Below are 25525 nucleotides of genomic sequence, written 5' to 3' on the forward strand. Positions count from 1 at the left end.
GAAGTTTTGGGAGCTCTGTTGTACCTGCCTTCAGCCAGGCTCACCTGTGTTCACAGTGTTACCCCAGAAGTGCTGCTAACTCATTCACCCCAGGCAGGTGATACCAAGTAAACACAACCACTCCTATTTCACACTTCCCTTGAGACGATGGAAAGAATGACATATACCTTCACCAAGCAGATAAGCTTTAGGCTTAGAGACAAGCTTCTGCCTGAAAATGAGCTTCCCTCCATCTGTGAAATTGGTTTGACAGTGGTCCCATAAAGGCTCTGGGATGCTTCCGTACCCTTTACACAAAGGATGAAGAGGATAGGTATGCTTGCACTGCATCCTAGCCTCTTGGCTTAGGAGCATCATAAAAGGAAAAGGTACTAGGAAGGTTTCAAAAGGAGATTCAAACTGCACTCTTAAGGCAAAACTTTAATCTCACCCCAGAGATGTAGTTTAGCATATGTAATTGAACCATATTAACATTTAGAGTTTCCTAAATGCATTCCTTTTAGCAAGAGATAATCTCATGCATAAACTGCAACATGTGAGTATATTTGATACACATTATTGACATCACATGTTTATTATAGAGAACATTCTATTAGAAGGTAATCCTTAAATGCTTCCTGCAAACTTTACTTATTTTTGCTTATTTTATGCTACTACTTGGTCATTCCTTTCAGATGCTAATCTCCTGCTTTGCAGCCTCTATTTTCCTTTCTTCCATGTGTCAAACTCAGAGACTTTCTTATTCCTATTACCATAATCGCACTTTAATTTCTGGTCCTGTCCACCCCCTCCCGCCAGTCCATTTGCAGCCTCTCATCCCTGAATGTGGTTAGATTTGAATGGAGAACTCCATTGAGTGAATAACCATTAGCTCTTGAATTTTTGTGCCTATGAATAAAATGACGTTTTTATTCACTTGCTCATTTTAGTAACGAGATACTATATCATTCTGGGAAGGTAAAAGACACTGGTAAATATGTAGATTGTCTTTCATGCCTCAGCACATGAAATCAGTTCATGCCAAAGAACCTACTCTTTGAGATCTTTGACTGCAGTGTAATTTTTTACTTATTTTTTTTATCATGCATGTTCTGTACTAGTCATGAGGCAGAAAGCTATACATCTCCCCCTTGTGGTTGCTGTTAGTGTACGCCTTTGCATGTCCAATTTCTTCCAGTTCTAAGCAGTCTCGATAAAAAGCTGCCAAAATAATCTTCCTAAACCACGACTCTGATATCACTCTCCTGCTCAAACTTTCAGTGGCTTGTTATCACCTGCAGGATAAAATCCAAACTCCTTGGCATTGTCCATTTGAAATTTCTATACTACAACTCTGCTTTTTGAAGTCCTATACATCCTTCAAGGCCCAAATTCCTCTTTCCCAATCCCCTATTTGGAAGTAGTCTCTCCATTTGGTGCTCTTATACCACAGTCTGCCAGTAGTTATACATATGGGTGCTCATTGTCTCTCTCAGACTCAATTGGGAATATCTGGAGAGTAGGAAAGGACAACGTCTTTTTTATCTTCCTGTTATCCACATAGGTCCTTTCATAGCAAAGGCACTCAACCAATGTCTATAGAATTGAATAAAATAGATACAGTGGTTAGTGAAATGAAAAGTCAGCATTAGGCTTTAAAAACAGAGGATGCATTTAAAAATGGATCAAGAGAGAGAATTTTATAGACTAGCCCTGTCCAGAAGAAATATAACGCAAGCTACCAGTGTAATTCTAAATTTTCTAGTAGACAAATTAAAAAAAAGAAACAAGTGAAGTTAATTTTAATAATATATTTTTATTTAGCCCAGTTATTTCAACATATAATCAATATAAAAATTAGTAATGAAATATTTTATATTTTTTTTCATAGTAAGTCTGCTAAATCTAATGTGCAGAATGTACTTACAACACATCTCAGTTCAGATTTGCCACATTAAAAGTGCTTTATAGCCACATGTGGCTACTGGCTACTGGCCTAAAAAGAAGTTGAGCTTAGGGTAGGAATGAAGTCCTAGTCCTGGCTGACTAGTGAATAGTTTTGTTACATAGACAAGACCTTTAACTAATCATTTCCTTGGTTTCCTCATTGAAAAGGGGAGACGTAGCTTTCTTGCCAATCTTACAGGGCTGTAAAAGCATAAAATTAGAAACTGAAATGGGGACACTTTGAAAGTTTGAAAATGTCATACAGATGGAAGGCACTATAATTATTCCAAGAATAGAGTGAACGCTGACGTTCACTGCAGTGCTTTAGCACACCTGTGACTTTTAGTAACTGTTGCAGCTCCTTACCAAAGCCTGAACTACTAAAGGTTACACTTTCAATACTTCAGCGAGACAGAATTCTTATACTAGCAAACCCAGTTAAACTGGCTTGCTTTGAAATGGTTACTAATCTCTTCTTAAAGAATCTGAATCCCAGAGTCTCATAGGCTCCCTGATCTTTCTTCACTGATTTGACTGCCATAAGGCAGGGTTAAGGGAAGATGCTTGCTGATGTCGTAAAGCTAGATCTTAAGTTAACATAAGCAAAGCCAACTTAGGGAAAAGAAGCAATATTGTACCTATGATCCTGACTCACTAGTCTCTGTGAATACATTCTAGCCTGCACGTAGCCGAGATGATTAAGCACCTCTCACATTTACAAAATAGACTATCTACTAGTTCTATGACTCTTGCTTACGTATATCTCCGGGCTGCGATAAGACAACTTTGTTCTCTGAGTTCCCCAGGAACGTGACAACCTCCAGAAAGGAAAATTCTGTATTGGTACCCATCACAAATGACGGAAGAAAAAGATAATGTGGTGCCTTGAAATTCGTCACAACAGATAGTTGACATCCCTAAACCCCCTCCTTCCCTGCCCATTTCCCTTATAGAACTGCCTCAAGATTCTGTATGATTTTAAGATGGTTCTTCAGGACATAAGGTGCCATCTTCTGATTATGTTCCCTAATTGTATAAATTTTCCTTTCTCAACCACCGGTTTGTTTGCAATTGATTGGCACCAGATTGCCACTGGCAGAACAAGCCCCTTTTTGCTCGGTTACAATGTTCCCATTAAATATCTCTATTGAAGTAGCTCGGTATAATGAAGACAGGTTTTTCAGAAGCATAAAGACAAATTTTGGGGATTCGTACCAAGTTAATCACATCATTGTGAATAGTAAGATGCTTTCAATATAGAGGGAAAGAAAGAGGTAGGGCACCAATCACAAGCATTTTGAGCTCCACGGGACAGAGATATGAGGCAGGGATAATTGACCTGGCCATTTTTTATTGGCATAGTGCTTGCCTGCCCCTGAAGTGCTTCTGTGACACATAGAGCGATAGAAACCCGTTTCCCATCGCTATGCTCTCCAGAGGACTCTGGGATGGTCATTAGTAACATTTTCAGCGTTCTTTTTAGGAGATTCTTTGCGGAGCTATAAATGCCTCTTCCCAAACACTTCAGTTATAGCTTATTCACGGCTGAGATCAGATCTATCACTCTCACTGCCCTAAGAAATAGTACGGAAAGACATTTAAATTATTAGAATTTCAGCTTTATATATGGAGTAAGCCGAGGCAGCGAGAAACAATTCCCTTTCTTGTGTATTGTGACTTGTCTTTCTGTCAGCCTATACTCAGGAAGGCGCCTATTAGAACTTTGCTCAGACAAGATCCCCTTTCGCTTCCTGCCACGTGATCTACAGTCACTTCCTCTTTCTCGGATGGTTTCTGAAGTCTAACTCTCTCCCCAGCGTTGTTGCCTGGGAGCCCAGGCACTGCCCTAACAACAGTTGCTAATGGGCGGAGACTTCGAATGGTCCCCGAGACCAGCTATTCCAGGGTCGTGTACTTGGGGCGCATGCGGCAACCTTCTCTTAGCTCTCGCGATGCTTCGTCTTCCCGGAAGCGCTGGAGGGCCTTGCCTGTTAACTGCGTCGCGATGTGTGGGGACTGTGTGGAGAAGGAATATCCCAACCGGGTGAGCGAGTGGGCGCCGAGAACTTCCCGCCCTCTTGGCCCATGGCCGCCCCTGAGGCTCCTCGTGCCCCCGGCCGGCCATCCCCGAGAGGCCGGGCGCGGGGCGGACTCCGCCGCACTGCCCATTCCGGTGACCCGGTAGCTGTCCTTAGGCACTTGACAGCGAGTGCGGCCTGTGGCCGACCTTTCGCGCTGGTCCCCGCCCTGGCGGCTGACATCAGCCGTCACCCCGCTGCTCTTGAGCTCTAGGGGACAACAAAGGAAACCCCACCACCAACAGCCCGGTCGACAACAGAGAGACACCCCTACCCCCACCCCTGGTCTCATCCTCTAGCTTGATTTAATGAAGTCCGATTTTCTTAGTGATCTCTGATGCTGGAAGGAACCTCTGAGTCGTCTCTTCTAAGCCGGTTTTGCAGATGAGGAAACTAATGCCCAGAGAGGGGCAATCACTTGCCCACGTTCACATTCTAGTTAGTATGAGAGCCAAGACTAGAATTCAGGTTTCCTGGCGGCTACTTTCTTTTAAATCTCTTGTTCCTCTCAGGCGCGAGAGGTTGCGATGTTTGTTTACTCTCGTTCATTCGAGGTATACTTCCTGAACATTTACATGTGTGTAGCTAGATTACTTTTCTAGGCCAAAAAAGTCTACCAAAGAGGAAATAAAAAGCAGCTTACGTGCTAAGGGCTTACAGTTTAGGGGAGTATGTGATTAACAAAAAATGAGCTGTACAGTCCGTAAGTGCTGTTCAAGTTTAGAGAAAGGGGAGAGCAATAGGAGATAGCTCTGTTCTCCCAAAAGAAAGGTGGACTTCAGTTAGAACTTTAAGGGTAGTTGTGACTAGGGTAGAAAAGAAGGAACGGAGGAAAATGAACCTTGGTGTATGTTGAGATGATGGGGTCGGGAGGAATGTAAAAGGAGGTCCCTACAGAGCGTTTGGGGAGCTATGGCAACAGCAGGGTAGGCGTGAGATAAGGAAGACCTCATTTCAAAGAAGAAATTAACGACTCAACCAGTTTAATGTAGGAGAGAAGAAGGGAAGAGCTATAGATGATCTCAGGGTTTTCAGTCTAGGCAACTGGAAATTGGAAGTATCATTACAGAAATTGGAGGCATATGGGAGGAAGAGCCAACTGGAGAAGTGGTCAAATTGTTTTCACCGTGTTTCATTCGAGGTTGAGAATGTAACATATGAGGAGTCAAGTGAAAATACAAGATTGCAGTTTGGGTGTGAGATTCAAACAGATGAGCCAGCCAAATAAAGGTGTCAAAATAGAAAGGATTTGTTCTCTTAGGAAAAGAATGTGGAGAATCGAGGAGAATCAAGGACTATGCTTTAAGGAATAAATTAGGAAGTGAAAGTAAGTGTAGGGAAGAGTGAAGGATTGAGTGATTGAAAAACCAGGAAAGTGCCTTCATAAGCACTTTTCTCTGTTTGTGTTCTGTTGTAGAATAATTAAAGGGCTGTCAAGAGGAAGAATTAAATTTTTCTTTGGAATTTCAGAAGGCAGATTTAGAAATAATTAGTGGGTAGATGTTATGGGATTGTAGGCTTTGAATCAGATTAAAGAACTTTCTAACAGATTTTCAAAAGTGGAGTGGGTAACCCTTAGAGGAATTGAACTCTTCCTGTTATTGACAATAGAGACTAACAGACCATTTGAAATCTCAAGGATTCTTCCAACTCTGGGATTTTTTTAAGTCATGAGATATTTTTAAGGGCGGTGAGAGCAGAAGCCACTTTGCTTGAGTTTAGCAAAGGAAAGGGTAATAAGATGGTGGTTGCAAGTATAGTCCATTCATTCAAAAACTGGCAGAAAGAAATAATGGATTAGCATGTTGGAAAGCTCTAAGTGAAAAATGGGTAGGTAATAAATATATAATTATCTTTGGTTTCATAAAATTTTCTGGAATTTTGTGATAGATGCTTTTCACAGACTAGGAATACACAGTAATGAATTCCTAACAGAGCTCTGGCCTGCTTGCTTGTAGGTTACACTGAGAAATTGAGCTCAAGCGTGAATCAGATGGGAAATGAACCATATTAATTTTCAGAACCCCAATTTTTTTACTCAACTGTGAACCAAATTATTTTTTTTCTTTCAGAAAAGCATTTAGGAAACTGGAACTAGAACTCAACTGCATTTTCTAAAATTACTGATCAGGCACAAAATTGTAATAAAACATTTTCCACATCAAACTGGAAATGGAACCTGTATTTCATATAGTTCAACTTTCAGCCTTAAACTTCTTAGTAATGCAGCAGCAATGCAAAAATACATCATTAATTTTATATTAATCAGAAGGAAATGATCAGTGTGAATTAGTGGTATGTTTAAATTAGAGATTACATGTTTTATATACATCACTTAAAACTAAGCTACTAAAGTTGCTATACTCAAATTATTGCTTAGCATTAAACTATATTTAATTAAATGCTGAGTTTGATATATAATTAGTAAAACAGTTGTATGTAAATGATGCTTTAAAATGATATTCTGCATTTTTAAATGCCTATATTAAAAAGAAAATCTTGTGTCAGTAACTTAACCTTCTTTGTAAGACAGTAAAAAAACAAGAGCAAACTAAACCCAAACAAGCAAAACAAAGGAAATAATAAAGATTAGAGAAGAAATTAATGAGACATAAAATAGAAAAACAATAGGGGAAATAAGCAACACTAAAATTTGGTTCTTTAAGAACTATATTCTCAATTTTTAATTTCAAACATTCCCTGACAAAACATATACACTGTTAAGTTGTACCATCTGAAATAATAGTTTTCTGGAAAAAGCAAACTGGTCCAATCCTTGTCAAAATAATTGCAGGTTTCTCAAATTTGTAAGATTTTATCATAATGTACTGTCATGCTAATTATCATCATAGTATTCAACCATTTCTTCTTGTACACTTGCTTACCTTTACAAATCGTCAACCAGGATTTGTCTGAATCACATTTTCTAAGGGTGTTTAATATTTGACTTTTTTCTTGCCTTCTTGAAACTATTATAGCTTACTATTATTACTGTGGAATTAATTTAGGTTGCATTCTTCTCTTTCCTCCCATTGTGGGAACCTCAAAAGTGTCCCTGAATATTGTATACTTTAACTTACTTTCCCAAATTTGGACATTAATAATCTTGCCTCATCTAATAAAAGAGCCATGACTAGGGGCCGGCCTGGTGGTGCAGCGGTTAAGTGCACACGTTCTGCTTCGGCAGCTCGGATTCTCCGGTTCGGATCCCGGGTGCGGACATGGCACTACTTGGCAAGCCATGCTATGGTAGGCATCCCACATATAAAGTAGAGAAAGATGGGCACGGATGTTAGCTCAGGGCCGGTCTTCCTCAGCGAAAGAGGAGGATTGGCAACAGTTGTTAGCTCAGGGCTAATCTTCCTCAAAAAAAAAAAGGAACCATGACTCACTGCTTTCAAATGACCAGAAAGTATCAGTTTCTTACATACTGTACTTGCATTTTGCCATTTCAAGTACTTATTTCCTTATCTCACAACAGATACATAGATCTCTTTTCTCTTATCTCAGTATTTCCTTAGAGTTTACATCCTATCTACTTACAAGGTCAGATTAGAGAGGTTAGGCCACATTGTGTAAGGTACCCATGTTTACGGGTTCAGTCTTGTTCAGAGTTCTGTTTACTTGCAACTGGTATTTAGATCTTTATTATTTTGACTGTTTTTCATTCCTTAATATCTTAGAGTCCTTGGTAATCAGCTTTTATAGATTCAAGGCAGTCCCAATTCAAACCCCAGCAGACATTTTTGTAAAAGTTTATAAGATGATTCTAAAGTATATATGGAAATAAAAAGAACGTAGACTCAGTAAGTTATAGGACATAAACTGCCTGATTTAAAGACTTACTATAAAGCTACAGCAATGAAGAGAGTGTGACATTAGTGCAAAGATAAATATACAAATCAAGGGAATAGAATAGTCAAAATGCTGTAAAGCATGAAGGAACATCCTGGGAAGATCTTGATTGAGGTGGTGTTTATATTGGCATATGGTTTGTTCAAAGTCCCTAACCTATACCCTTACAATGTGTGAATTTTATTGTATGTAAAGTGTGCTTCAATAAAGTGGTTTTTTTCAAAGCAAAGCACTTGTTCTTAATAGCTGATTTATACTTTAATCCTAAGCCTTTTTGCCCCGCTTTTAGTAGTTAAGTCGATGTGCCTATGGTTTCGTATCTCCAAACTATATAGTTAGCTTGATTTCCTCCCACCAGAGCTAATCTCTTCCTTAATACATTAGCACTAAGGAGCACTCAGAAGGGAGAGGTTAACTGTGGTGCTGGGAATCCAGGAAGGCTTCACTGTGGCATCCCTTAAGGTGGGTCTTAATCCCTCCTGATACTTCTTAAGCTCCTTGAAGGCAGAAACGTGACTCATCCTCGAAACCTCCACTGTGCTTTGGTCAGTTTCAGGCACATAGCTGCGTTGGAGAAAGGTTGATTTGAATGGTTTTTAGTGACATTAATTTTTAAAAATATTCTTAAGTTTATTGGTCAGAAATGAGATTGAATTAGATTATTTATAAAATGACTTTTAGTTCAGAGCAGTTATTAGTAAGCCTCTAGCAAAGACTTCCCTTAAGCCAGGAATGGGAATTATTTACAGTTTCTTAGTGACGAAGCAAAACCCTTTCTCTCCTGAAAGGCACCGTGTCACTCTGATGAATTGCAGAGCTTACCTTCTCTGTCTCAAACACATGTATCCTTAAGGACTGACATCTGTAGAGCTGAGGGTTTATTTTTGTTTATTTTGTGGTATCTTTAAGGCTTCAGAAAATGCTATTTCAACAATCAACTGAGCATCATGGTGTACAAGATCATTTCTATCATTGGCTCAATGTTTCCATTTTGATTGAATTTTAATTCTAGTTTTATGATAGACCTCATTTAATATTGTTGGCTGTTATATTTTTCTAGTTTTTCCTTTTCACGTTTTATGTTATTAAAGCTTCATTAAGTTGTTTCTAAATATCCATTTGCATAATCTAAATATCCATTCTTAAACACAGTTGCAGTCCTCAGAGACTTACAGCTCTAGCAGTGCTTCAGTTTGATTTATCGTAAATAATACCTCTAGAAGAAAGCTAGTAATTTCCAAAATGACTTGGTATAGCCTTCAAGCAAGTACATTCTGGCCATGATTTTTGCCTTTAGAGATTTTAAGTCTATTAATCATTTTCACCAAGAATTTTGAAATATAAGAAAAATAAATTCCTATTTTTAATATTTTAGGGTACCATCTGCCTGGAGAATGGATCTTTCTTGCTGAACTTTACAGGCTGTGCAGTATGCAATAAGCGGGATTTTATGCTGATCACAAACAAATCTTTGAAAGAGGAAGATGGAGAAGAAATAGTTACCTATGATCGTAAGTAGGCTTTTTCTTCCCTTGTGAGTTTGTTAGCAGATGTTAGGTTTTGGAAGTTGATATAGTGTAAAGCATTATGAGGCCTATTTCAATGTCACAGTGCAACACATAGTTACTAGTTAGGTTTTTAAGAGGCAAATATAGATAACACCCATTTATCTAGCATTATCAGTTAGTTTTCATAAATGACTTTTGCAGACAACTGAAGGTTATGATTCAGGCACCAATTTTTTTTTGTTTATTTTTAATGCCTTCTGAAACAAGATATAGAGATTTTTTTTTAACTTTAGGGATGTCCATGTGAATTTTCGCTTTCTACTAAAGTATATTATAGTAATACTCTCCAACAGTCATTAAAGTGTTTAAGCTGTTTCCCATATACTAAAGGTCACTGGAATGCTATGGTTCTTTTAGTCTTGTTTTTGCTTTTATAGCTTCTTTTGTCTCCTATCTCACTGTCAGTCTGTTGTTTCTTTGTTTCGCTGCTGTAAATATGCTACCTTCATGTGCTGCTCCTCCTCAATGCTGGGAAACCAAATAAATAAACCACGTATAGTAAAAATAAATCAATTCTGAAGTTGGCACTAAGAATTTCTGTGAGCAAATTAAGTATATGTACGCTTTAGGGCCCAGGTATTGTGACAAGTATTTAAACTGTTCACAGCCCCTTTCTATTTGTCTCCTGGTTTTTTGGTATGTTCTGAATATATGAGGAATGAATGTGCAAATAATGATATCTTGAAAGAGGGTATGAAAGACGCTAAGCCTTTAGAATAGAGTCAGACTGTCAAAAAATGTTTTATGTGAGAAGAATCATCTTCTTTGTTTTAGCATATACCCCTTTAAACTCTATTTTGTTCCAGGTAGTAGGGCATCGTGCTTAAGAGCAAGGGCTCTGGAACTGGAATGCTTGGGTTTGAATTCAGGTTCCAACACTTGCTAGCTCGATGGTCTTCCTAGCTACTTAACCACAGTGCACCCGTGTTTCCTTATCCCTAAAAAGGTGGTAACAATAGTGTGCACCTCATTGGGGTTTTGAGAAGATTAAGTGAATGAATAGATTAAAAGTATTTAAAACATTATCTGGCATGCAGTAAGCACTCAATAAATTATAGTTATTATCATATTGTTTGCACTAGATTCTTTTGTTTTTTATTGTTTATAGTAGCATAATTTCTATCATTCCTGAGAAGAAAAGCTTTTACATAGTTAGCTAGGTCCAGCTAGTTTAAAAAACACACTTACATATCTGTTAATTGATTACCTTAGAGAGCTTTCAATGGTAATTAATATATGCACTTAAGTCTCTGAGTTCAGGCCCTTAATTATGTAGTGTTGCTATGTAACAGATTCTGGATTTCTTATCCAGGTAGATATTATAATGGATTTCTTTGCTGTGTTAAATATGACAGGATTAAGATTCTTTTAAAGCAATATCAAGCTGAGAATATAAATTTTATTGTCTTAAGACACCTTCCAAGGCTTAACTGTTTAATTATCTCTCTGTTTTGGCAGATCTCTGTAAGAATTGTCATCACGTGATAGCCAGGCATGAGTATACATTCAGTATCATGGATGAATTTCAGGTGAATATATAAATATGGGTATGTTATTGTGGGGAGGGGGATAGTAAAAGTACCCCTGAAAGTCTAGATGTAGTTTTCATAAATGAAGTACTAGTGGCTGTGAGAGGAGACCAGCACTCTCTTCTCCTTGTGTGAGTTGAGAGAGACATAGATGTGGGTGGATCTGTTCCAGCCTGTCTTCACAAGAGTCGCAAATCAAAATGCATTCCTTACAAATGATGTCTCAATCCCATCATTTTTGTTTATAAAGAACCGCTCATTATGGCTTCTTATGAGGTTACCGTTGTGCCCTTTTCTTCTCTACTCAGTTATGTGGTTGCACAATTGTTGGCTTTAAGTGTTGGCCTGCACACTGCCATCATACTTACTGGTCATGGAAATTGTGATAAGGAGGTTATCTTTGTTCTCCCTAGTAGGCATGTGTAGTTGAGCAACTCTGTAGTCTCAATTGTAGTAAGACATTTTATTATTATTTGTTAAGTAAAATGGCAAGATGGATGTATCAAGGCTGGAAGAGAGAAGCTGAACCACTTGGGATTTAGTATAAGGATTAGTCCTCATACAATTGTGAGAGCATGTGAAGAATTCTACAAAAGGCTGTTGTGGGCCTGAAATTGCTGAAGATTCACAGATCTGATGCTCAGAAAGAAAAGCTGGACAGTGAAGGAGAGCCAGGGACAAACAGGAAACCAGAAGGACACGCTGGAACCTGCGCCTGTCCCTCACTGCCTCTGTTTTCAAGTCTTCAGATTGAGTTACTTATTTAGCGTGAACTCCATGTTCATCCATAAGATATAAATATCAGGTTAGAGCTTTTAATAGGCAAGGGAATTTTTTTTTAAATCCTTCAAATTTTGGTAGTACTATAATTAGGAAAAAAATCTTCCATAACAGAAGCTTATAAAATAGCATATTTTTTGTACCACTTTTGTTCATCCTCATTTTAGTGTGGAAGAAAATACTTAGTTACCCGTCAGAATCTGGTCTAATATGTTGTGGTTAATCTAAACAACATCTTTTTTTTTTTTTAAAGATTTTGTTTTTCCTTCTGCTCCCCAAAGCTCCCCAGTACATAGTTGTATATTCTAGTTGTAGGTCCTTCTAGTTGTGGCATGTAGGACGCCACCTCAGCATGGCCTGACGAGTGGTGCCATATCCGTGCCCAGGATCTGAACCGGTGACCGGCAAAACCCTGGGCCACCGAAGTGGAGCTCGTGAACTTAACCACTTGGCCACGGGGCTGGCCCCTGGACAATATCTTGACCATATCTCCTCAGCATCCAAAAATTATGCCTCAAAAAATATTTATATGGGGCTGGCCATGTGGCTGAGTGGTTAAGTTCGTGTACTCCGCTTCAGCAGCCCAGGGTTTCGCCAGTTCAGATCCCGGGTGCAGACGTGACACTGCTCATCAAGCCATGCTGAGGCAGCGTCCCACATAACACAACCAAAGGCACTCACAACTAGAATATACAACTATGTACCAGGGAGCTTTGTGGGGGAGAAGAAAAAAAAAATTGGCAACAGTTGTTAGCTCAGGTGCCAATCTTTAAAAAAAAGAGGAAAGGGGCCTGCCCAGTGGCACAGCGGTTAAGTTCGCACGTTCCACTTCGGCGGCCCAGGGTTTGTGGTTCTGATCCTGGGTGCAGACATGGCACTTCTTGGCAAGCCATGCTGTAGTAGGCGTCCCACGTACAAAGTAGAGGAAGATGGGCACGGATGTTAGCTCAGGGCCAGTCTTCCTCAGCAAAAAGAGGAGGATTGGCGGCAGCTGTTAGTTCAGGGCTAGTCTTCCTCAAAATAAATAAATAAATAAAAGACAAAAATATTTATATGATATATGTAACTTAAGGCAGAATCAAGATTTCAGTGAATGGTGGCCAAATAGGAGAATGAGCATCTCATGGGCTTAAAGGAGCAGTTCTATCCTTTTATGAGAGAAAAGAAGTGCTTATAGCTGTTTTCCTGTAGCTCCTGTGAGCTGAGTCTCTAAATGGATATTGAGATTGCCTCTTTTGAGCCATTATATGTCACTGCCATGAGACCAAAGTCTAGCTGATGTTCCGTTATAGCTGAACACACATATTTTCAGAGCTCCCCTAGAAATTACTCTAGGGTGGAAAGAAGAGAAAGGAAGATGGTTTATAGTCACAATGCCTGGACGGTGTGAAATTCTCTTGGAAAAAACTCTTAAACTGGACTCTCTATCTCCACTCTTCCCTCTCCCAACATCTGCTTCCCCCTACCCAAACATATTCTATATTCTGACATCAGACTATTATTTTTTTCAAATGATGCTTTCAGACTACCTGATTAGCCTTTCCATAGCTCACCTTTAGCTGTAGTATGATATCCAAACTCCCCATCCCAAGGTTTTCACTGGGCTGCCCAGCTTCCCTCTCTCTTATTTCCCACTACTCTCCTCGTGTACACCAGACACAGCATTGACTTTAGACTTTCTTCCTTCCCTCCTGTTATCAAGGAAGATTTTTATTTCCTCCTCTCTAAGGCTACTTCTACTGCATTGCCTCAGGAATCTCATGTTATCTTCTCTCTTTCTAGCATCCTCTTGTTCTCCATGGGATTTAAAACAGTGTTTACATTAAATATACTTAGTTCTTCTTTATTTGTTAAAAATAAATTAAAATCCTTCCATTTCACTCAGCCACCTCTTTGGTTCACCCTCTTATCATCTCTGGCCTTCCTCTTGCTTCTTGACCTGAGTAGGTCTTTCTCTCTTTCCCCTATTTCCCTGTGCTCCTCTTAACCACCGACAATCTGGTTTTCATGTTCACTTTACTGAAAGTATTCTCCTGTAGGTTTCCTGTAATGTAGCCAAGTTCTGTGACCTCGCCTCAGTTCTTACCTCTTTTGACATCTCTCCTGGATCTGGTTTTGTTAACCATTGTTGTCTTCGAAGCATCTCTTCCCTGGTGGTCCATAGTGCTAGACTTTTTTCTTTCTTCTTAAATCATTTTGACCGCTGCTCTGCTTCTTCTGTGGCTTCCTTTCCTGCTTTGCCCTAACTCATTTTCCCCTGGGCTTTGGTCTCTTGTCTGGAACCTTCTCTGTACTCCTCAAATAGTGGGCACACACAGTCAGTCTCAGTTGAAACCTATCAGATATCTTCCAGATCTCGTTCTCTAACCCTAACACCCTTCCTGCCCTCCTTTTTCCCTTTGTTTCTCTTGTTTTTTGGCTCCACTGCCACACCTCCTGTCAAGGACCAGACCCACTCAAACCTAAATTACTGCAGCAGCCTCCACACTGTAGTTCTCACACTGCCCTCAGATCAGTCTCCCTTAAACACAGCATCCTGTCGCTCCTCTGCTACTCCATGTACAATATGCTTGCTCTTTTCCATATCACCGTCCTTATTCATGCCTTTTCCTTGACTTAAATTCTCGTTTCTCTTTACTTGTCCCTCAAGCCAACTAAATCTTACCTCTTTCAAGCTGACCTTAAATTCTATTTCCTTTTTGCTCTCGAGAGTCCTGCCCACACTGCTTTGTCCCTTTTCTGCACTCTTCTTGTACCTATAGCAGGCCCTGACTCCTGTGAATAGCCACTTGGGAACTTCCGTCTCAGCATGATGACCACAGGAACTCTTCAGTTCTCAGCTGCTATGGCTTACTTCCTCATCCCCGCCCAACTCCAGCCCCCATCTTATTCCTGCAATAGTTAAGTTCAAGGTCGGGTACCCACCATTGGTAATGTTTTGGTTTGGTTTGGTTTATTTTATTTTTTATTTTTTTTAACTTTTTATTAAGATTATGATAGTTTACAACCTTGTGAAATTTCAGTTGTACATTATTGTTAGGCATGTTGTAGGTGCACCACTTCACCCTTTGTGCCCTCTCCCACCCCGCCCTTTCCCCTGGTAACCACCAATCAGTTCTTTGTGTCTCTAAGTTTAACTTCCACCTATGAGTGGAGTCATACAGAGTTCGTCTTTCTCTATCTGGCTTATTTCACTTAACATAATACCCTCAAGGTCCATCCATGTTGTTGTGAATGGGATGATTTTATCCTTTTTTATGGCTGAGTAGTATTCCATTGTATATATATACACCATATCTTCTTTATCCAATCATCACTTGATGGGCACCTAGGTTGCTTCCACATCTTGGCTATTGTGAATAATGCTGCGATGAACATAGGGATGCATGGGACTTTTGGAATTGCTGATTTCAAGTTCTTTGGATAGATACCCAGTAGTGGGATGGCTGGGTCATAAGGTATTTCTATTTTTAATTTTTTGAGAAATCTCCATACTGTTTTCCATAGTGGCTGCACTAGTTTGCATTCCCACCGACAGTGTATGAGGATTCCTTTTTCTCCACAACCTCTCCAACATTTGTCACTTTTTGTTTTGGTTATTTTTGCCATTCTAACAGGTGTAAGGTGATATCTTAGTGTAGTTTTGATTTGCATTTCCCTGATGATTAGTGATGATGGGCATCTTTTCATGTGTCTATTGGCCATCCGTATATCTTCTTTGGAGAAATGTCTATTCATGTCCCCTGCCCATTTTTTTTTCATTAAGGTTATGAAAGTTAACATCCTTGTGAAATTACAGTTGTACATCATTATTAGTCATGTTGTAGGTACACCACTTAACCCCTAGTGCCCTCCCCTCACCCCCCTTTCCCCTGGCAACCACCAATCAGTTCTCTGTGTCCATATGTCAACTACCACCTATGAGTGGAGTCATACAGAGTTCGTCTTTCTCTAACTGGCTTATTTCACTCAACGTAACACCCTCAAGGTCTATCCATGTTGTTGTGAATGGGACGACTTTGTCCTTTTTTATGGCTGAGTAGTATTCCATTGTATATATATACCACATCTTCTTTATCCAATTATCAGTTGCTGGGCACTTAGGTTGGTTCCATGACTTGGCTATTGTGAATAATGCTGCAATGAACATAGGGGTGCATGAAACTTTTGGAATTGCTGATTTCAGGTTCTTAGGATAGATACCCAGTAGTGGGATGGCTGGGTCATAAGGTATTTCTATTCTTAACTTTTTGAGGAATCTGCATACTGTTTTCCATAGTGGCTGCACCAGTTTGCATTCCCACCAACAGTGTATGAGGGTTCCCTTTTCTCCACAGCCTCTCCAACATTTGTCACTCTTGGTTTTGGATATTTTTGCCATTCTAACAGGTGTAAGGTGATATCTTAGTGTAGTTTTGATTTGCATTTCCCTGATGATTAGTGATGATGAGCATCTTTTCATGTGTCTATTGGCCATCCGTATATCTTCTTTGGAGAAATGTCTGTTCATGTCCCCTGCCCATTTTGTAATTGGGTTGTTTGATTTTTTATTGTTGAGTTGTGTGAGTTCTTTGTATATTATGGAGATTAACCCTTTGTCAGATAAATAACTTGTGAATATTTTTTCCCAATTAGTGGACTGTTTTTTTGTTTCAATCCTGTTTTCCCTTGCCTTGAAGAAGCTCTTTAGTCTGATGAAGTCCCAATTGTTTATTCTTTCTATTGTTTCCCTCATGTGAGGGGTTATGGTGTCCGAAAAGATTCTTTTGAAGCTGATGTCAAAGAGTGTTCTGCCGATAGTCTCTTCTAGAAGACTTATTGTTTCAGGCCTAATCTTTAGGTCTTTGATCCATTTTGAGTTTATTTTAGTAAATGGTGAAAAAGAATCGTTGATTTTCATTCTTTTACATGTGGCTGTCCAGTTTTCCCAGCACCATTTGTTGAAGAGACTTTCTTTCCTCCATTGTAGGCCCTCAGCTCCTTTGTCAAAGATTAGTTGTCCATAGTGGTTTGGTTTATTTTAAATGTCTCAGGGGAAATTTAAATATAATCAGAAGTAGGCAGAATAGTGTATTAACCTCCACTACCCAGCTTCAATTTGCTTTATTTGTACCTTACCATTCCCACGTTTCCCACAGGATTATTTTGAAGCAAAACCCAAACATATCACTATGTCTATAAATATTTGAGTAGGTATCTCTAAAAGATAAGGATTCTGTTTGTAAAACAAACACAATACCATTGTTAAACAAAATAAGGTTTTCTGATGACAGGAGTAGAGGGGAAAGTAGAGACAAGTACAGAGTTTAAATGGAAAATACATTACAAATTATTGCAGGGATCCTTTAGTTTTTGTATCTCCCTAAAAGCCATTAAAAGGACTCTGTGTGTGCCTCAGACTGCTTTGTTCCTCTGTGGACCAGGGAAGGAGAGGACTTGGGTCAGGATTAGCAGGTAGAAATAAAGGAAAAGGGCCAAGGGGCGCTCAGAATGAAACAAAGGATCTGGTCTGACCCGTAGGTGACCTGCCCCTCCATCCTTCCCACTAATCTCTCTCTTTAGGCTTCTTGGTAGGCTTCGCACAGGTGGAGCCCTTCGGGGTCTCCATGAGAGACTGGGGGGGATTTTTATTCTCCCAACTTGACTGGTTTTGGCAAAAGGTGTCTTAAGTCCCCCATATTCCTGGCAGCACTGGGAGATGTGTTCCTGGCATCCCCAGTTAGAATTCTAGACATATTTTCCCACAGAAGCACTGCTATATATGGTTAGATTCTATAGCACTTGTTCAATGTAAGTTTAAAAGACCCCCTGGATTTCCCTGGGAATCTAACTGCCCTATGCAACATTACTTCTGTGGGAAACTGCTTTTGAATTCCAAACAATTGACCTACAGTGAAATCTGGATTCCAGACTGCCTATAAATTGAAGATTAGAGGTGTAATCAGTCTTACTGATTTAATAATCAGTAAGATTTATAATCTTTATAATTTGTAACCTTTCCAGATTATACTATGTTTTAGATTTTTTCTTTCTCCCAAGTTAGAGCATAAGTTTTGCAAGGTCAGACCTTGCCCTTGCCCTCTCTCATGTCTGCCAGTCACCTAGCACGTTGCAGAGAGTTTGAGCACTTAATAAAAACTTGTCAATGGATAGATTGGTTGAAAACTCAGTTATTTGTCTAGCTTCACACATTTTCCTATTTTGGCTTTATTACTTTTTTCTTCTGCATTTCCAGTGAGAGGTTTGACATCCTACTAGTAAGTCTGGTGAATGAAAGCAGAAGTATTTGAGAGCAGTAAAAGACCTTGGAGAGAATGGAGTTTTATTTCATTTTTAATTCATGAGACGTGTATTTGTTTACTGAGCTCTAGCCTCTGTTTATTCCTACTGTGTGTGTAGAGTAGAATTTAAAATTAAGTGTGGTCTTAATTTTTGAAGCAATCTTTCCACTGCCACTAAAGTCCCTGCCGAACTCACTGTTGGAAATGGAAAGTCATTGTTCTCTGAGACCCTCTCTGCAGTGACTGTCCAGGCCCATGAAACACAAACTGCCTCAAGTGATCAAGTTCCAGACAGCAGCACTCTCAATGTCAGGTGTGGAAGTACTAATAGATTTCACACGGATGTTTGTTTTCTAAAGAAGATAAAAGGTTTTTAAGCAAAAGTTTTAAAAGAAATATATTTGTGTAGTTTATGACCATATTAAATATTCTAGAAAGGGACAGCTATAAGAATAGGACTTTGCCCTAAGGATTTTTACCTAAAACAAAATCCCTTATGTCACCAGTCTGGACATTTAAGCCCAAGGAATATAAAACTTCTTAAATAAATCCAATTCCAGACAACTAGCTATCTAAATATGAGGCATGACATACTAGTGGGTTTAACACAATTGTTTTTTTTCCCTGGAGTAGATAAAAGTAACTTTTTTGATTTGAGAATTTTCTCCCTTTTTTGTTGTTTTTAAAATCATTTCTATTGCATATTAGTGTAAAATATCCTAGAAAGGAACAACTCTGAGAACAGGAATTTGTCCTTAGGGACTGTGCTCAAATTGCCTCATTACTTTAGATAGCAGCACTAAGCCCAATATGTGTGGTGGCTTTTTTTTCTTTTTTTGGTGAGCAAGATTCACCCTGAGCTAACATCTGTGCCAGTCTTCCTCTCTTTTCTATGTGGGATGCCACCACAGCATGGCTTGATGAGCGGTGTGTAGGTCCATGCCCAGGATGTGAACCCGCAAACCCTGGGCCGGCCACCAAAGCAGAGCGAGCAAACTTAACCACTCTGTCACCAGGCTGGCCCTAATATGTCTGTTTTTTAAGTCCAAGAAATTGCAAGTCATTTCCAAGATGGCGTTCTTGTATACATAGTAAACAGAGCATCAGCATGTGGTAAATTTATATAAACAAAAAGCTCTGGGATACACAGAATAAACCTAAGACATTACTGATAGGTGTTGAAGAAATTGATCTATTGTACAGAAAGAATATCCATGACAATTTGTAGAGAACAACTTTACCAGAGTAAGTTATGCAGTATCTTCTTCCCTGTTCCTCAAGATAATTATGCACTTTGTCTTGTTCTAGGAGTATACCATGCTGTGTCTGTTATGTGGCAAAGCCGAAGATACTATCAGTATTCTCCCTGATGACCCCCGACAAATGACTCTGTTATTCTAAGGATCTTTCTGCAATTCTGTTGTAGCTATGTTGTGTTGGCTTACAATACAGCAAGCCTGATGGTTTGTCTTACTTAGTTTATAATGGAAATTATTTGCTTTTTTTTTTAAAGATTTTATTTTTCCTTTTTCTCCCCAAAGTCTGTATATTTTTAGTTGTGGGTCCTTCTAGCTGTGGCATGATGTAGGACCCCGCCCCAGCATGGCCTGATGAGCGGTGCCATGTCTGCGCCCAGGATCTGAACTGGTGAAACCCTGGGCTGCCAAAGTGGAGTGCACAAACCCAACCAGTCGGCTGAGGGCCAGCCCCTGCATTTTTTTCTTGCTTAAACTTACCTATTCTTTGACAGAAAAAGTATTTTAGGGGATTGCTGTTCTCTAGAGCTGAGCTCTTCTGCTAAAGTTCCCAGTTCACATTAGTGCAGCCAGAATGAAGTGTCTTTGTGAGCAGTTATGTGGCTAAAAAATAACTAGAATGGGAGCGCACCTGCTGGCCAGATCTTGGTTCCAATAAAAGGAACCAGGGCTCACTGGAGAAATGACTGATTCTAGGACTGGGGCAGTAAATAAACAAGATAAGCTTGGAGTATATTGCTTCACAAAAAAAAGGAAGTGCTCAAAAGGAAAATCACAATGATTGGGAATACATCAAAGGAACAGAAGAGCCGACCGAAGGAGCTCCCAGTGATCAAAGCTGGAACAATTTGAAGAACAAAATAAAGTACCATTGGATTGTAACCCCAACTATAAAATAAATATCCATGAGTCCATACTGATATAAATAAATGATTGAATAAATGAATACATAAATTGGAGAGAATAGACAAATCTTGCATGCAAGAGAATTTCAAATAATATTTGTAGGTACTCTGCATTCATTAAGTGTGGGTCATGCATAGTGACTTCCTTCCAAAGAGTATAGTATGGAAAGGAGGAAAAGTAACTTTACAGTGGAGAAACCTGGTGAACACTCGCCACGTGATCAAGATTAACGTTATTGATGATAAGCCACCTTGATAGCATGTACGCTTGGTAGGATGCGGTGAGAGGGCACTTGATCTTTGTGGTCCTCCTCCCCAAAAACCCATACCCCGGTCTAATGATGAGAAAAACATCACACAAATCCCAACTGAGGAAAATGCCTGAGCAGTTCTCCTCAGAACTGTCAAGGTCATCCAAGACAAGCCTGAGAAGCTCCTACAGCCAAAAAGAGCCTAAGGAGACATGACTGTAATGTAATGTGGTGTCCTGAGGGGGAGCCTGTACCGGGAAAAGGACGTCTGGTAAAAACTAGGGAGATATGAATGAAGTGTGGACTTTAGTTCATATAAATAAGGACAACGGTTTCAGCTGCTCCAAAGAGATCTGGAATATCTTACCTTGCATAGTGGAAAGCACACTGGCTTGGTGTTGTGAACCCTGGCAGTTAGGCCTCTGTGCCATTTGGTAGCAGTATAACCATTAAGCAAAGTGTTGCTCTGGACTTTATTGTCCCCTTTCTATAAAACTGGGCTAGTAAAAGTTCATGTTATACTTCCTTCACAGTATCGTTAGAAGGTCCACATCAATAATGAATGTAAATGCTTTGGAAGCATGTAAAGTACTAGATACAATAAGCTGGTTTCAGTTAGTTTTTCTCATTCTGAGACCAAAACTTAAAGGGTCAGGCATTAGAAACAAAATGTTTCCTATTCATATCTAAGAAACTTGGACATTCTGAATGAAGGCTTTGCTTATAAGAAAAAAAGTGAGCAAAGTGTTCGTTATTGATATCATGGGAAAGCTTGGTTGTATAACAAGAATAATGATAGCTGAGGTTTATTAAGTACTTACTCTGTGTGCCAAGGCTTTTTAAGCACTTACTTAATCCTCACTAATGACCCATGAGGTAGGTACTATTGTTATCCCAGTTTTAGAGCTAAGGAAACAAAGGCACAGAGAAGTTAAGTAACTTACTCAAGGTCCCACAGCTAGTACAGCAACTCCCTCTCAACAACAGTGTCCAGTACACATGAAGCTTAAGGGTCTGGCGAGGTTAGGATGCCGTTGAGAAGAGCAGCGACGGCACTCTGAGGAATCCAGGCGTGTCAGACCGAGACTTGTTATCTGGAAAAGTTAAGTCAGCTGCTCCTCAGAGATCAGTGGTTTTATTCCTGGACAATGTTTTCCACTTTTGCAAATCTATATCTGACCTGCTGAGGAAATCGTTTGGTGAAATGAATCCAGAGAGCAGAGAAAATGCTTCATTACTTTAAATAGCAGCACTAAGCCCATTATAGCCTCCGAATCGTCTCTTCTTGGAGTTTGCTAATGCTTCCAACTTAGTCATTTGGAGCTCAAGAGTATGATTTTATATGCCTTGTCTGATATCCTCATCTACTGCAGAATGTATAATTTTCTCTATGTTTTGGACTATATGCTACAAAAATTTAAAACACAAGATCCTATCCATATATTTCATTATTATTAAACCAACGTTGGGCAGTGTTTTATGATACTTTCTTCATCATCTTCTGGAATTCTTCTGTGGATCTAATAGAATAAAGATCTCTTCAACCCAGTTCTACTGAATCTGTATTTCTCTGTTCAAATAAAGGGGAGCCAAGCAAAAGCATTTGTCTTCTTCCCTTCCTGAGATTCAAGAAGGAAAAGAAATCACCTGTAGGTGTTACTGAGAATATGGGCTTGTTCCAACACCTCATTCTTTCTTTGCTTGCTCCATGACTTACAGATCTGGGCTTTGCCTAGTGAGGCTTTTGGAGTTCAAAGCTCAGCATGTTTGTTGTTGTGTTGTTTTCGCTAGCTCTGTCTTTCTCAAATGGTCTTGGGTTCTCCTGATACTAATTAATTGGCATATGATGTAGTCTGGGCACAACCAGATATGCTTTGTTCCTTGTAAGTCATCAGTAAGTATATATGTTCACTGTTCTTTATCTCAGTGTATCAAGAATCCTTTCATGGGGCCAGCCCAGTGGCACAGTGGTTAAGTTCGCATGTTCCGCTTCTCGGCGGCCCGGGGTTCTCCGGTTTGGATCCCGGGTGCAGACATGGCACCGCTTGGCACACCATGCTGTGGTAGGCGTCCCACATATAAAGTAGAAGAAGATGGGCACGGATGTTAGCTCAGGGCCAGTCTTCCTCAGCAAAAAGAGGAGGATTGGCAGCAGTTAGCTCAGGGCTAATCTTCCTCAAAAAAAAAAAAAAGAATCCTTTCAGTTTCATTCTTGTGTTTTGAGATTAAGGCTAAGTTACTTGACAGAATTTGAGACTCTCAGTTTTAAAATGTATGTTTCTTGACTGTAGTACAAGTCTCTATTGTGAGATACACTATGATTGGGTAGAAAGGAAATCAAGAGACCTGGGCCTAAAATTAGCTTTGCCACCTGCTCATGGTGGACTATTAGGCAAGTCTCTTATTCTGTCTGTACCTCAGGTTCTTCAATGGAAAAATAGAAATAATCATGCCCCCTCAGAATTTTTAAATCAAAGGATGCAACGTGAAATTGTTTTTAGGTTGTGCAGTGCTGTGTACGGGCAGCCGTCCACGGTCTTAATGCAGGAACTCTGAGATAGAAGGAAGTGCTGTTGTGGCTAATAGTAGAGGCTTTGGAGTCAGACTGACCTGGATTTAGCTTTCAACTCTGCTACTCATAGCCCTTTGTCCTGGGCAGGTGTCTTGCTCAGTTACCTTCTCTTTAAATAGAAAAATTTCTCACGGGTCGGTATGAAGATTAAGTAACCTAATTATATATTAAAGTACTCAGCGCAGTGTGTGAGTCTAGTATATGGTGGTCTGGATGATGGTTGTGATGGTGATTATAAGAAATCATCAGGTTTGAAATCACCAATTAGAGTTTGGCTCAGTGTTTCTTAACTAAGGAGATAACAGCTGTGGGAAATAGTCATGGAAATCATGATCAATTTCATTCTGCGTATCTTGGCCCCCTAAAGTCACTTATTCCAGGCTGTATTTTTTTGTAGGATCCCTCAGAGAAGTGGTTCTGTCTCTCCTCTAAATTGAATAGCATTATCTCAGCTCTTCTGGGAAAGCTTGTTTATAAGACTTCTCCCTGCTTCCTGAATGCCCGTAGGGAAATTGGATTAAAAGATTTTGTTGATCTAGGAAAGTACTGATATATTAAGCTTTGCTGTGCCTGTTTATGACCATAAGCTGATACTTCTGAGGATGAAAAGGGGAACAAACAAGCTGAGGAATAAAAGAAAGGAAATAATTTCTCATTTCTCTTCTTTCTAACAGCAGCACAACTAAAGATTTAGTAAAACGAAATGTCCTTGTAAAACAAGTTCCCCCAGTTTTGCCTTCTCTGTGCCTTCCAGAGCCAAACTGGTCAGGTCCCTTCTGAAGCAAATAGCATTTCCCCTTGCAAGTGAGGAGCCCTCTTCCTAGCATTATGGCCCTTCCTGTCTCTCTCTGCAAAATCACTTATGCTGTAATTCTCACTCCTTTAGGAATGTCTAAATAATTCTTTCAACTAGAACCTTATGGGAAAGACGCAACACATTGTAGTGGCGTATCAGGCTCTAGATTGCATGTGGCAGAACGCCAGCATCCAGGATAGCTGACTGCTATTGGACCTAACAATAGGCAATAGCACTATCAAGATGAATAAATCATACTAGCATCCAAGATGAATTCTGAATTCCATTTCTTCGGGGAAGCATTTTGTCTTTGCAGTTACTTCTCTAAAATCAGTGCTGGATCCTGCCCCCAAAACCCATACCCCAACTGTTGACATTAAGAGCGGGAATCTTGAAAGGCTTGAGTTTTCATCAGTCAAGTTAAGGGCGGCCTGAATTTAGCAGAAGGCCATGCAGAAGGATGCCAGGGGATTCCAACTATAACACTCAGGTTACCCTTTTGAAATAAAGCACCATGGATGACTTTAGTTGAAGGTCAGACAGTGGAGATCCTTAACCTTTGTTCCACTCTTAGTTCTCAGATGATACATCTGCTTAGAAAATAGTTATGGGAACATCAGAGGAAAAGCATTTCCCCTTCAGCATTCAGCTTCTCAAGCAGTGTGTCCAGTTTGGAGAACTGCCCCTTCAGGGCTTCAATGAAGAGAAGTACAATATTCCATCTAGTGGTCAAAGAAGGAAAGATAAAAAGTTTCCAGGAAGAGGTTTGTGGGGCAAAGTGACAGAACAGTGGCTTTTCAGCAGGTATCTTTTCCAGAACATGATAGAACCTAGCCTTGGTGGTGGTGGTGCTTTTTGAGTATGCCTGTACAAACAAACAATCTGGGGCACCATCCTTACAAAGCCATTCGGCAGAATTCTGTTCTCACAGAGAACAACTATCACGATGGCAGGTTGTGAACAGTTTATCTGAAGGGAGGCCCTCTTGCGTTCCCACCCTCATGGAAGAAGAAAGGAAACAAACCATTCATGCCTAAACTTGTTTGTCTTGTGCCTAAGTTTGTGAATATGTGAGTTTGAGAAAGACAAGCTTGTAATGTGAACTTTAAGAAGGAAGGAGAGTTAGTCTAACAAAGGATCAAAAACAAACATTCTTCAGTGAGGTGATGAGGAAACGGACAAAGTGCTGTTTGTGTTCCCAGCATCTGCACCCTCCACGCCCTTGCTCTTAGAGAAAGCTGACCAGATTGACTTCCCGGGAATTTCTCAGGGTGCAGATAATGTTTTGTTGGCGCAGTGCCCACTTCCTAATTAGAATCATCTAACCAACCTCCCAGAATTCTCAACCCAGGAATTTCTTGAGGTGCAGGTAATAATTAGTTGGCCCAGTGTCCACAGTGGTAGTGACGTCTTCTTGATTGGAATCCTCTAACTACCCTCTCAGTACTCTCAAACAAAGGGCCTACTGTCAGTCCTCTTTACTGCTCCTTAGCACCTCCTCTCCCCGGTTCTGGAGAAGAGCCATAAAGTAATAATACAGTTCCTGTTTCCTACAACTCTAACTGCCACTGCCACTGCTACCTTGACCAGGGCCTGCTTTCTAGACAGTAATTAGGGTGTCCCCTTGGTCAGAGCCTCCCTCTTTGTGTGCTCCCTTCTCCATTGTCCCACCTGCAGTTTTGTAGCATCCCTCTATGGGCTGTCAAAGAAGAAGACACAGAGAGCCTG

General features: G+C 40.0%; 1 protein-coding gene across 3 annotated transcripts; it reads left to right on the top strand.

The window, feature by feature from the left end:
* Positions 1-3686: 3686 nt before the first annotated feature.
* CHURC1 (churchill domain containing 1) lies at positions 3687-21977 on the top strand. 3 transcript variants are annotated; one of them, XM_014862616.3, is made up of 4 exons: positions 3687-3970; positions 9235-9370; positions 10886-10956; positions 19326-21977. In XM_014862616.3, exons 1-4 carry the CDS (start codon positions 3806-3808, stop codon positions 19416-19418), a joined length of 465 nt encoding a protein of 154 aa, XP_014718102.1. In that variant the 5' UTR covers positions 3687-3805; the 3' UTR covers positions 19419-21977. The 3 variants fall into 3 exon arrangements, with proteins under 3 accessions (XP_014718102.1, XP_014718103.1, XP_044629707.1); XM_044773772.2 differs by lacking the exon at positions 19326-21977 and adding an exon at positions 11438-13002 and having other exon boundaries at positions 3746-3970; XM_014862617.3 differs by lacking the exon at positions 10886-10956 and having other exon boundaries at positions 3729-3970; positions 19326-19490.
* The last annotated feature ends 3548 nt before the right edge of the window (positions 21978-25525 follow it).

This window comes from Equus asinus, chromosome 7 (assembly GCF_041296235.1).
Source record: "Equus asinus isolate D_3611 breed Donkey chromosome 7, EquAss-T2T_v2, whole genome shotgun sequence".
NCBI lineage: Eukaryota > Metazoa > Chordata > Mammalia > Perissodactyla > Equidae > Equus > Equus asinus.

Excerpts from the sequence above, each read along its gene's own strand:
- CHURC1 (XM_014862616.3), top strand. The coding sequence starts at position 3,806 with ATGGTCCCCGAGACCAGCTATTCCAGGGTCGTGTACTTGGGGCGCATG. Across the intron at positions 9,371-10,885 it reads AGAAATAGTTACCTATGATC|ATCTCTGTAAGAATTGTCAT; the intron begins GTAAGTAGGCTT and ends CTGTTTTGGCAG. Across the intron at positions 10,957-19,325 it reads GTATCATGGATGAATTTCAG|GAGTATACCATGCTGTGTCT; the intron begins GTGAATATATAA and ends GTCTTGTTCTAG.